The sequence below is a fragment of the Schistocerca americana genome, chromosome 6 (genome assembly GCF_021461395.2).
Source record: "Schistocerca americana isolate TAMUIC-IGC-003095 chromosome 6, iqSchAmer2.1, whole genome shotgun sequence".
Taxonomy (NCBI): Eukaryota; Metazoa; Arthropoda; class Insecta; order Orthoptera; family Acrididae; genus Schistocerca; species Schistocerca americana.
The window spans coordinates 155,711,165-155,725,121 of record NC_060124.1 but is presented as its reverse complement, the minus strand read 5'-3'; the positions used below and the strand labels follow the sequence as shown (position 1 = coordinate 155,725,121).

General features: G+C 42.0%; 1 protein-coding gene across 1 annotated transcript in view; it reads left to right on the top strand.

The window, feature by feature from the left end:
• LOC124620021 overlaps positions 1-13,957 on the top strand; it is an 85,916-nt gene that overhangs the window by 48,431 nt on the left and 23,528 nt on the right. Inside the window, 1 exon segment of the mRNA XM_047146687.1 lies at positions 434-653. Within this exon segment, the coding sequence (XP_047002643.1) occupies positions 434-653 (220 nt within the window).

Below are 13,957 nucleotides of genomic sequence, written 5' to 3'. Positions count from 1 at the left end.
GGTGTCTGAATACGTTTGATCACATAGTGTAAATTGTAGGATCAGTATTGCCTCACGTGTTCCAATATTTCTTCAGAATCCAATCTGATTTTAGTATTTCATTAAATAAGTAGAAAAGGAATTAACAATAAACATTCTCCTAACGACGCTGCTTTCTCGCCGCTTGGAGCGCTAGTGTAGCTCCAGCTGTCAAACGGTAACAACTTTTGCAGCTGATACTGTTGTGACTGTGGTGGAGAATTGCTCAATTTGCATCAGTCTGTTCGCGGTGTTGCCTCTCTGTGACATTCCGTCTCTTTTAACCACATCTATGCGATAACGCCGTCCCTGGAAGGGTCGAAAAATGTGAATTGCCGGCTCCTGCGCCAGTGCCATCTGTCGGGGCCCGCGGGAACCGCGTGGCGCGGCGGCGAGACGCTGTGCGCTCCGGCAGGCGGCGTGGCGCCGGCGCCGCCCACGTAAAGGCGGAGAGCGGCGCGCGCGACGGCACAGTGTCTGCGGCGCCGGCGTGCCGAGCGGACGACGCGGAGTCTGCGCCTGCGAGGCCCAGCTGCGACCAGCGCACGCCGCGATGCGCGCCCCGCCGCTGCCGCCCCCGCCGCTGCTGCTGCTGCTCCTGCTGCTGCTGCTGGCGCGCTGCTGCGTCCTCTCCGGTGAGTTGTAGCCGGACGTGGTCCGACGTAGGTCACCATTCACTTAGTTACTCGTCTGCTACTGGCAGTTTATGAAACACTTGCTAGCAGCTATCCTGAGATACTTTGTCGTTACAGCATGCCATCACATTTTTCCACGTTTTATAAAATGATAGTCCATAAGACTATTTGAATCAGTTCCAAATTATAAGCGTCCATCTGCTAACAGCTTACTAAAAATATGAGTGATGAATAAGTTAATGGTTGAAATCTATAAGTGACATTAATATTTGCGACAGCTGTCATTAAATAGAATTATCTATATGTCCTCTGTTGGTGACCAAAGTCGTATAGCATTTCATGACAGAAATTTCCGCCACTTGACTCTTAATTGTTTAGTTATATTACACAGTTCGGCGTTGTAGTCCTCCTCAAGCGCAAGTTGAACTGATAATAATAAAGCATACTTTTCATACGGTTCAAGGCATAGAAATAAGCCGCTTTTACTTATTTGGAAACATTACATACACGTTAAAATATGACTCGGCTGCCTGTGATATATCCTCGAAAAATCATATTTATGACCTTTTAGACCAGCTGTCGTATTACAGAGTACGAGTACATACCCTACATACATAATATGAATGACATCACGCACAATGAGAAACCATTAACATACATTATGGCGTATTTAACGGATAATATATTTCTGTGACCTGCATTCAACGCTTTTCTTAATCAACTGACGTTGACATATGTCAAAACGGTGGCAGAGATCGTAAAAAAGCGGCATCACTGTGTGAACAAAAAAGAAAAAAAGATAATCTTTACACTGGTTCGCCAACAAGAGAAGGTAATACACCGAACGTTTTTCAGTACATGGTAGCTACCTCATCACTGGAGAGATAACACCTTGCATAGACTGTTTTCTTGTATTATAATCCTGCTCGAATTGCCCCCATGTTTGGCACGTGCCCGAATCTGGCAGCGGACAAGTTATGAAACTTTTTGAAACCAAGAGCCCGGTTCTGGATTGTTCGCAACAAATTTGAGCATTTCCTTGCTTCAGCTTAGTGACAGTGGGATGTTATCAACAGTTATCAACAGCGAACGAAATTTAATATTCACATAATCCATTAAATTTCAAAATGCCGCTTTCTTCTCGTAGAGAATATACGAGGGATATTCGAAAAGTGAAGAACGATCGGTTGCGAAATGGAAACGACAGTGGAAATCCAATGAAACTTTTCACAGATGTGTTGGGCAAAGTTTCTAGTATGCCTGTCAATTGCGCCACGTTGCTCTTTTCAGTTCTGAACACACAGTAATCGCGTAAAGATACCTACAACAATAGTGTCTCCCGCCAGGTGGGGATAACTGCTGAGAAATTTCGCCTGATTTCATGCAACCCCACATAACATAACTGCCATCACCACAGTTGTCCCCCTACACTACAGGAGCAATGAGAATGCTCGTGTAGCGTTTTCGACAGGAAGTGTTTGATCACACACCATTCTACCCGGACATGGCTCTCTTTATTTTGCATCTCTGCTCAAATGAACCACTGGCTATGAAGACAAATTTTTTAGACAGACAGCAAGCAGCAGTACAGCATAGAGAATTGTCGGAAAGTGCAGGAGGCTGCCTTCTATGATGTGGGTATTGGTATGTTGGTACAACATTACGACCAATGTCTAAGTCAGAGCGGCGACTATTTAGAGAAGTAGCTGGAATATGTAGCTAATTGCTGCAATTAAAACCGGTTTTAATTTTCAGTATTGCTTCCATTTTGCGACTGACTGTTCCCTATTTTCTGAATAGCCCCAGTATATAGCTACTTCTGCAATTAACTGCTTTTTCCTTCGACACTGGAATATCGTTTTGAAATCCATGTTTGTATATTACATAATAATGTTAACTGTGTCAGTTATACAATTTTCAGTACTGCCCACGACGAGTTTCCTCGTTCTGCACCATCAGCGCTAGCTACATTAACCAGAAATTAAAATCAAATCCGGACCATTAGCTGCTTACAGGCGTTGATGAATATCAACGAGGACGGTTGAAAATGTATGCCCCGACCGGGACTCGAACCTGGGATCTCCTACTTACACGGCAGACGCTCTATCCGACTGAGCCACCAAGAACACAGAGGATAGTGCGACTGCAGGGACGTATCTCTCGCACGCTCCCCGTGAGACCCACACTTCCAACTTACTGTCCACACACTACATTTGTAGTGCCCCTCTCCACTATACTCATTACTCGCGGCAGTCAATCTACCGACGCCCATAAGAGATTGAGCAATGTGAGTGCATCCGCACTGAAGAAGATCATTGGCCAGTAAGCCTTATTCGGGCCACACTTTTCAACTGTCCCCGTTGATATTTATCAACCCCTGTAAGTAGCTAATGGTCTGGATTTCATTGTAATGTCATTCTTCGAGAGCTGCAATATCACCAATGCTATCTGTTCTTTTGGACATGTCCGAAAGAACAGATACCATCTTCATATATATTAACCACGTTTCTGTGCTGTATTCTCACCATGCAGTCAATCGTCTGCTTAATACTTCTGTTAGCTATAAAACAGTTAGTTTATGTCACATCTTACCCAATTTTTATGCCACTGAGAACAATGATAAAATTGCTCACGCTCTAGTATATAGTTTGATGCTGGTTTTTGATCTATGGCATTTGAGCCATGCCAACGTAATAACTAATGTCTAGTTCAGAGTAAATATAATACAGATCAGTTGCTGCATCCAAAGAAATTAGGTATTTACTACGTCGTCTGCCACATGCTAAAAAGAAAAGAAAAGCTACATATCTGCCTGAAGAAGACGAGACCCCTCGGATCGCAACGTGGACGGTATAGTAAATTGCCTGACTGGCGAAGATGACTGGTTTACTTCACATTGTGGCTGCAGTATCCCTGATAACCCATTATTCATAAAAATGTAATTTATTTCACACTATTGTACAACTACATTGTTACTTGTGCTTAGTCTAAGTTAAAGCCTTAGAAATAAAGAAAAACCTGGCAGTAAGTTGGACTGCTGCGACCCATAGTCGATAGCTTTTAAAGCGTGGTCACTGAAGAAACAGCACTCGCCAATTGAACCATTGTTTGGTTTCAGGCAGCAGATTTAATGCCATTGATATCTACTGATGCTATATTGCTGAATTCGCATTTGCGAAATATTAAATGAAAGTTAATAGGGACGATGAATTAGCATTTTGAGGGTCTTGATATATTCAGCTGAATGATATGGAACTATTTCTGTAAATATTACTAAGAAAACTTATTTTATGCTTCATAACCGCAGATAATATTAGATTTCCCTGCGGAGAATGTGTTTCAGACTGAGTAGCAAAATGCAGTGAATGAAGTTTATTCACCTCAGGTTTTTCCTAGAAGAAAACACTTGTAGGCTGTTGTGGTTCATCAAATTACTTTTCTCATTGATCAACAGAAGGAATTCATCTTGTAACAATACACAAGCGAATGAAGTTCTTGATGTGACGGATTAATCTCACAGAGAATACGCTAATGGATATTCTAGTGCTCTCTTTTGTTACCGAGCACTCAAAATATATGGTTTTTTACAAGCATTGAATAATTATATTTATTAATGGTCATTATCATATAAATCTTTACCGCAAGATATTTTACTGCTGTAACCATTCGACATTTCCCGCGAAATAATAGTTACTTTGTAGTGCACAAATGAAATGAGTCGCGTGCTGGCATATGAAGACAGTGAGCTGAGTGAAATGGCCGTAAACGTTGTTATTGTACAACAGACGATATTACTAGTTTTGTTAATACCATCAATTGTTATTTCTATTCAACTCAGGAAAAGTGCACTGGAGGGGAGGATACTTTTATGCTCCTGAAAATAATCCATTCCTTTCATCCCTTCCCGAATATCGCCCAGAGAGCTGCAGCATACCATGGATACTTCATTCCATACTTTTTCTTGTAAATTCCTAGCATAATTGGGTTCCTTTATTTTGTATCTGTAGAATCTTCACATCGTAAATGAACAAGGAGACGACTCTGAGTTTTCGTTTTGGCCGTTGACATTCAATACCACCTGTCAGTGAAGAAGTATCCATTCAGTGAGTCGAGCCGTGTCTCGCTCTACCCACAAATTAAATGTGATAATAGAATTCCACATTTGCACACATTAACATTTCAAGATAATCCTCGTTGCTGATCCTGCTGGTCTTTCTTTTAGTGACGTGGATAAAGGCGTTTGCTTATTTAGGTATTTCACATCTCATTGCCTTACGTGTCTGCGCTTTCAGATCCAGCTGCCAGTTCCTTCACGCGGGTGCAGTGCTATCACATTCATTCATGAGGCTGAAATGCTGTGAAGTTCAGACTATATAATCCAATACCTTCTTCTAACAGCGTGCCGCAGTCAACAAGATCTCCTCTCCAAAGTCTCTCAAGTACACCAATGTTTTTCGAAAATTAGGAATATCAGAATCTAGATGCTTGCAATGATCGAAAAAGCTATTGGTTATATTCGACGAACAATTTATAACAGAACAGAGAAAGCATCTTATAACAAAAGTGTTCTAGGTTTGCGGAACAGTCAGATATTGGCAATTCGGGGCTGTAGTTCAACGCATCATTTCTTCTCACCTATGAAGAGGGGTAGTATGTGATGCGTCTTCGTTTACGCGAGTCGTGACGGTGAATGATCTGTTAAAGAAGACGGAGGGTTGAAATCAAATCACTTTCTTTGGCGTCAAATTAGTCCTGAATGCCTAAAATTCACTTCTTTCGCGTAGACAAAGATTCCGAAAACTGTTTGCATAGATTAGTTGTAGAATCGAGCGAATTATTGCTATGTAAGTCGCTAAATGTCGGTATAAGCGCGATACAGACAGCCTAAGTTGCTCCAGACCCAACCAGCAGCACCTAGTGTCATCACCAATAACAAACGCTTGTAGAGAATATGCAAGTAGATGACACGTATCAGAGAAACCTCCTACAGTGTTTTTAGTGTTGCCTTCTGCTCCTCATTCAGTTGTGCAGCCAGAAATCGGAGACAAATCTTTCGCCGTCCAATTTTTTGTTAACTAAGACGTATCTCGGTCTCACAGACTGTTACTGGTCTTGTGCTGGCAGCTGTTGCACCTGATTGGTGTCGTCCGCAGTTGTGGTTACTAACGGTCGACCCGAAAGTGGTCCACCATCCGGAGTAACACTTCCGGCCTGGAAAGCATTTGGACCCCTGACGAGTAGCTTTCCTGTTCTGTTCTGTGCAGATGCACCATGTCATATGCTTATGCACACCTTTCTTTTGCAAAATGAAAAAAAAGAAAGAAAGAAAAGATGAAAAACGTTTGCTTATGCTTTGCTCGCAAACTCCATGCCACGAATCTTCGCAAAGACTTCGTGTGCTACAGCAGCCAAATCTGCAGCGCTTCGTGTCTCCCACGCTATGTGCCCCTTTCAGCCCTTTCTCTACATCTAAATCTACATCTACATCTACGTGGATACTCTGCAAATCACAGTTAAGTGCCTGGCTGAGGGTTCATCGAACCACCTACACAATTCTCTATTATTCCAATCTCGTATCGCGCTCGGAAGAAACGAACACCTATATCTTTCCGTACGAGCTCTGATTTCCCTTATTTTATCGTGGTGATCGTTCCTCCCTATGTAGGTCGGCGTCAACAAATTATTTTCGAATTCGGAGGAGAAAGTTGGTAATTGGAATTTCGTGAAAAGATACCTTCGCAACGAGAAACGCCTTTCTTTTAATGATGTCCAGCCCAAATTTTGTATCATTTCAGTGACACTCTCTACCATATTTCGCGATAATACAAGACGCGCCGCCCTTCTTGAGCTTTTTAGATGTACTCCGTCAGTCCTATCTGGTAAGGATCCCACACCGCGCAGCAGTATTATAAAAGAGGACGGACAAACGTAGTGTAGGCAGTCTACTTAGTAGATCTGTTACATTTTCCAAGTGTCCTCCCAGTAAAACGCAGTCTTTGGTTAGCCTTCCCAAAAACATTTTCTGTGTGTTCCTTCCAATTTAAGTTGTTAGTAGTTGTAATTCAAAGGTATTTAACTGAATTTACGGCCTTTAGAATTGACTGATTCATCGTGCAACCGAAGTTTAACGGACGCTTTTTAGCACTCATGTGGATGACGTCATATTTTTCCTTATTTAGGGGCTGTTACCAATTTTCGCACCATACAGATATCTTATCTAAATCGTTTTGCAGTTGGTTTTGATCTTCTGATGACTTTACTAGTCGATAAACGACAGCGTTATTTGCAAACAACCTAAGACGGCGGCTCAGATTGTCTCCCAAATCGTTTGTATATACATAGGGAACAGCAAAGGGCCTATAACACTACCTTGAGGAAGACCAGTAATCACTTCTGTTTTACTCGATGAACTTCCGTCTATAACTACGAACAGTGCCCTCTCTGTCAGGAAATAACGAACCCAGGCACATAACCGAGACGATATTCCATAAGCACGCAACTTAACTACAAGCCGCTTGTGTGGTACAGTGTCAAAAGCCTTCCGGAAACCCATAAATACGGAATCAATTTGAAATCCCTTGTCAACAGCACTCAACACTTTGTGCGAGTAAAGAGCTAGTTTTTTTCTCTGTGCGCATTCACAGATTTTTTAATACACGTCGCCTATCACATACTGGTCCATACACTGTTTACTTTGACTAACGTTTCATGTTTTTGATGCCATCATTTTGGACAACTTCTCTTTAATTCTGTTTCATGTTTCGTTTGCCTATTTCGAAAAGCGATTGGTCCATTCGTTTTGACGTCTCTTTGTTTCTAAATAAACTCGCCTGATAAAATCCATACCAATACTATAAATGCGAAAGTAACTCTGTCTGTTACCCTTTCACGACTAAACCGCTGAACAGATTTTGATTAAATTTGGTAGGGGGATAAACTGAACACTGAGGCATAACACAGACTGTTTTAGAAAATACATAATACAGCATATTTATTCATTTGAAGAATATAACGCGAAATATGGAAAAAGCTGTTTACTCTTTGACTTCTGAAATTTATCATAGTTGCGAAAGTGCTGCTGTTGCTTGATATGTTCTACAGAACATAATTCAATGTACTCAAGGCAGGACTTACACAGTTCTCAACTTGTTTCATCCGTACTTCCATGTTGTTGTTGTTTTTGTTGTTGTTGTGATCATCAGTCCGAAGACTGGTTTGATGCAACTCTCCACGCTACTCTATTCTGTGCAAGTCTCACCATCTCCGAGTAACTACTGCAACCTACATTCCTCTGAATCTGCTCACTGTATTCATCTCTTGCTCTTCCTCTACGTTTTGTACCCCACATGCTTCCGTTAAGTACTAAATTGGTGATCCTTTGATGCGTCAGAACGTGTCCTACCAACCGATCCCTTCTTTTGGTCAGGCTGTGCCACAAATTCCTCTTCTCCTCAGTTCTATTCAGTATCTTCTCATTAGTTACGTGATTTACCCATCTAATCATCAGTATTCTTCTGTAGCACCACATTCCGAAAGCCTCTGTTCTCTTCTTGTCTATTTATTGCCCATTTTCAGTTCCATACATCCATACAATCCATATAAATACTTCCATAAATGACTCGTTGACACTTAAATCTACACTCGACGTAAAAAAATTTCTCTTCTTGGGAAACGTTTTTCTTGTCATTACCAGTCTGCAATTCATATCCTTCCTACTTTGACCACCATCAGTTATTTTGCTTCCGAAATAGCAAAACTCATTTATTACTTTAAGTGCCTCATTTTCTAATCTAATTTTCTCAGCGTCACCTGACTACATTCCATTGTCTTCGTTTTGCTTTTGTTGATGTTCATCTTATAGCCTCCTTTCAAGACACTGTCCATTCCGTTAAATTGCTCTTCCAGGTCCTTTGCTGTCTCTGACAGAATTACAATGTCATCGGCAAACCTTATGGTTTTTATTTCTTCTCGCTGGACTTTAATTCCTACTCTGAATTTTTCTTTTGTTTCCTTTACCTCTTGATCAATATACAGATGGAATAACATAGGGGAAAGGCTACAACCCGTCTCACTCCCTTTCCAACCACTTCTCCGCTTTCGTGTCCCTCGACTCTTACAACTGCCATTTGGTTTCTGTACAAATTGTAAATAGCATTTCGCTCCCTGTATTTTACCCCTGCCACTTTCAGAATTTGAAATAGAGTATTCCAGTCAACATTGTCAAAAGTTAAGTTTACAAATGCTAGATACGTAGGTTTGCCTTTCCTTAATCTATCTTCTAAGATAAGTCGTAGGGTCAGTATTGCCTCACGTGTTCCGACATTTCTACGGAATCCAAACTGATCTTCCCTGAGGTCGGCTTCTGCCAGTTTTTCCATTCGTCTGTAAAGAATTCGCGTCAGTATGTTGCAGCCGTGACTTATTAAACTGATAGTTCGGTAATTTTCACATCTGTCAACACCTGCTTTCTTCGGGATTGGAATTATTATATTCTTCTTGAAGTCTGAGGGTATTTCGCCTGTCTTATAAACCTTGCTCACCAGATGGTAGAGTTTTGTCGTCGCTGGCTCTCTCAAGGCCGTTAGTAGTTCAAATGGAATGTTGTCTACTCCCGGGGCCTTGTTTCGACTTAGGTCTTTAGTGCTCTGTCAAACTCTTCACGCAGTATTATGTCTCCCATTTCATCTTCATCTACATCCTGTTCCATTTCCATAATATTGTCCTCAAGTACATCGCCCTTGTACATACCCTCTATGTACTCCTTCCACCTTTCTGCTTTCCCTTCTTTGCTTAGAACTGCAAGTGGTTCTCTTTTCTCCAAAGGTCTCTTTAATTTTCCTGTAAGTATCTATCTTACCCCTAGTGATATGCGCCTCTACATCCTTACATTTGTTCTCTAGCCATCCTTGCTTAGCCATTTTGCACTTCCTGTCGATCTCATTTTTGCGACATTTGTATTCCTTTTTCCTGCTTTATTTACTGCATTTTTTTATTTTCTCCTTTCATCAATTAAATTCAATATATTTTCTGTTACCCAAGGATTTCTACTAGCCCTAGTCTTTTTACCTACAACCACGAAAGCATCACCGTACCGTAACACCACCTCCTCCATAGATCACTGTTGGCACTACACATGAAGGCAGGTAACGTTCTCCAGGGATTGCGAAATGGTATGGCCTGACTCATCACTCCCAGCAACTCGTTTCCAGTCATCCAGTGTCCGTTGCCGTAGCTCTTTACTCCACCTCAAGTGTCGCTGAGCACTTAGTACAAAAATGTGTGCCTTATGAGGAGCTGCTCGATCATTGTAACCCCTTCTTTTTAATTCCCTACGCATAGTCATTGTGTTAGCTGGACTGGTGGTGGCACTTTGGAGCTCACAAGTCATTATTTCATTTGATTTCGCTCAATTTTTTACAACCGCCCTTCGCGATGCTCGATGGTCCCAGGCCGTCAGGACATGATACCTGCCTGGCCTTGGTTCGGCTTCGGTTGTTCCTTTGTGTTTGTACTCCACAATGACGTCACGAACAGTGGACTTGGGCCGCTTTGTAAGGGCTGAAACGTCCTCGATAGATGTGTTACTCAAGTCACGTCCAACAGACTAGCACACGTTCGATGCCACAGAGCTCTCCTGGTTGACCCACTCTGCTGTTACTCCTTACCCAGGGTCCAACGTTGCTGCCTCGACTTCTTTCGGCTCCTGAAGAATAATGGGCTCCTACGAGGGTCACTCCAAAAGAAATGCACACTATTTTTGTAAAAATACAGTTTTCATTCTGAATGAAAGTTTTACAGTGTGTAGATACATCCTTCCTGCTTGTTTTTAAACTTAGTTCAACTTGTTCCTGTGAGTGGTGGCGCCGTCACAGCATGTCTTCAAGATGGCTGCTACACTTGACGTTAGTCAGAAGCAACGTGCTGTCATAGAATTCCTGTGCTGTGAAAACGAGACAATGGGAAACATCCACAAGAGGTTGTAAAAGGTGTATGGAGATGCTGCTGTCGATCGCAATACAGTTAGTCGGTGGGCAAGCAGGTTACGTGATGAAAGCGGGGACGGCGATATTGAGGACTGTCCTCGCAGCGGCAGGCCTCGCACTACACACACTCCAGACAATGTATAGAGAGTTAACGAATTAATGACTGCTGACAGACGCATCACAGTGAACGAATTGTCATGCTACGTTGGGATAGGGGAAGGAAGTGTTTGCAGAATACTGAAAGTGTTGGCGTTAAAAAAGGTTTGTGCCAGGTTCCCAGGATCTTGACAGTCGCTCACAAAGAAACAAGAAAAACGGTATGCAGCGAACTTTTGGAACAGTACGAGAATGGTGGAGATGAATTTCTTGGAAAAATTGTGACAGGTGATAAACATGGCTCCATCATTTTTCACCAGAGACGAAGAGGCAATCAATGTAGTGACATCATGCAAATTAACCCAAGAAAAAAAAATTCAAAACCACACCTTCTGCTGGAAAAGTTATGGCTACAGTGTTTTTCGGTTCCAAAGGACTCTTGCTTGTGGACATCATGCCAAGTGGAACCACCATAAATTCTGATGCATATGTAACGACACTGAAGAAACTTCAAGCTCGACTGAGTCGTGTTCGACCACATCGGCAAAAACAGAATGTTTTGCTGGTGCATGACAATGTACGGGCACATGCCAGTCAAAAAACCATGTAAGCGATCACAAAACTGGGATGGACAACACTGAAACACCCGCTTTACAGTTCTGACCTGACTCCATGTGACTATCATCTCTTTGGGAAACTGAAAGACTCTCTTTGTGGAACAAGGTTTGAAGATGATGACTCTCTTGTGTACGCTGACAAACAGTGGCTCGAACAAGATGGTCCAGAATTTTACCGTGCTGGTATACAGGCGCTGGTTTCAAGATGGCGTAAGGCATTTGAGAAGGATGGAAATTATGTGGAGAAATGAAAATATTGTTCCTAAAGCATGTATCTACACACTGTAAAACTTTCAAACATGTAGAATAAAAGATCGATTAAAAAATAGGGTGCATATCTTTTGGATTGACCCTCGTATTCCTCCAACACATTCAGACACGCCATTCATAGTGGACCCAGCACTGTTCAGGCTGTCACAGAGGCGAAGTATGGACACAGCACACGTTAATATCCACTAACAGGTGGACGAATACTTCTGATTGGATGGTGTAAAGTCGGATAGGAAGCTTGTGACCATTGTATGAGTAGTTGGCACGTCTTGTCACTACTTTTCGCCGCTATTACACAAGAGTCCACTTGTAGTCAGAACATTAATTATTTACGCATTTCGTGCATAGCGCATCATCAGAGTATCCCATAAAAAACTTAATACACAATATCGTGTGAAATGATTTCAGTCTTAATACTGATCCCCAGCCTTTTATCTGATGTTCTGATGATACCCCGTTCCCGAAACGTATAAGTAAATAATTTTTTTATTAGCTGCCAAGAGGTGGTTAGTGATGATGTTCCCAGTACCTGATAAGGATCCAAACACAGCAACAATTAGAAATGGTTGCCCTAGCGCCATGTGTGCGATTTCGTTCAGAAATTTTCTAACACGTTAGGGCTTTAATTCGTCTTCCCTAACATTGATTTTACGTGATATTCCTATTTCACACGACTTCTTGGTTTCACGTTAAAGTGATTTTAGGTCTGATTTGCTCAAGATGCTCGCTACTAATCTCATAATCAGGTGCTATAGTTCTTCGTCTTTTTTATAGGCAGTATCTTAGTTTATGCGCAGTTAATGGGAGATATCATTCATTAGACCAAGTGTAACTTTTTTCCGTGTTTGCTGCATTTCCTCGAGATCTTTCTACTACAATACTTACCGGTTAAAAGCAGCATCGTGAGCGAACAATCGTATCAGACATGGACGGGGAAGACTAGTCTTCGGACTGAAGAAAACTACAATAAGAACAACAACAACAACCTGACAAACCTGTTTGGGGTATGCTGATTTCTGTAGATACATTAAATCTCTGTCTTTCTCTGAATATTACAACAACCAAATTTTAATCCAGGACGTAAACCACATCGATACAGAACAGAATCAAATTGCATACTTTCAGAGCTGGTCGACATGAATCAAGAACTTCCTTCGAATGGGCAAACACTCTTCACTACAATGAGTAAGTAAATTTATAAATTGTTTGTGGAATTAGTGGTAAAAGATGAGATTAAGTTTGTGTGTGCGAGTATTTGTAGGTGTTTGCTTACATTTATTTAAAATCTATTTGTTGACCCCAGGGGCCTTTGTTTTTATTTTTCAGAAGTTGTAGCAACCCTTCAGAGGATAGGCAGCATAGTAAATTTGGACTGGCTGTATTCTGTACCCAAACACCAACAAATGAATTAAAAATACAAAAAAACAGCGTTATGTACGTCAAAAAGTTCATGACTATAGCAGCAGCTGCGTTCTGTTTGGTGGCGCCCTGCACTTTGGACCTAAAGGCGACAGGTTCGATGGTTAAAGAGTGGAGCTCGTATTCTGAAGGAAATGATCTCAGATCCATGTTGGGTCATGCTGCTGTGGGTATCCATTGGTTTCATGCATCGTTTAATGTGGACTGCCGCCTGGTTTCTTCAACATATTTGTGCCAACTTTATTCTCATGTCATTTGTTACGAGGGGCGTTCAGTAATGCAAAACATGTTTCTTGTTCTGAAAGCAGATTATACTATGTGAACAAAAGTATCCCGACACCCTCAAAAACATACGTTTTTCATATTAGGTGCATTGTGCTGCCACCTGCTGCCAGGTACTCTATAGCAGCGACCTCAGTAGTCATTAGACATCGTGAGAGAGCAGAATGGGGCGCTCCGCGGGACTCACGGCCTTCGAACCTGGTCAGGTGATTGGATGTCACTTGTGTCATACGTCTGTACGCTAGATTTCCACACTCCTAAACATCCATAGGTCCACTATTTCCGATGTGATAGTGAAGTGGAAACGTGAAGGGAAGCGTACAGCACAAAAGCGTACAGGCCGACCTCGTTTGTTGACTGACACAGACCGCAGACAGTTGAAGAGGGTCGTAATGTTTAATAGACACACATCTATCCAGACCATCACACAGAAATTCCAAACTGCATCAGGACCCTCTGCAAGTACAATGACAGTTAGGCGGGAGGTGAGAAAACTACGATTCCACGGTCGAGCCGCTGCACATAAACTACACATCACGCCGGTAAATGCCATACAACGCCTCGCTTGGTGTAACGAGATAAACATTGGACGATTGAACAGTGGAGAAACGTTGTGTAGAGTGACGAGTCACAGTAC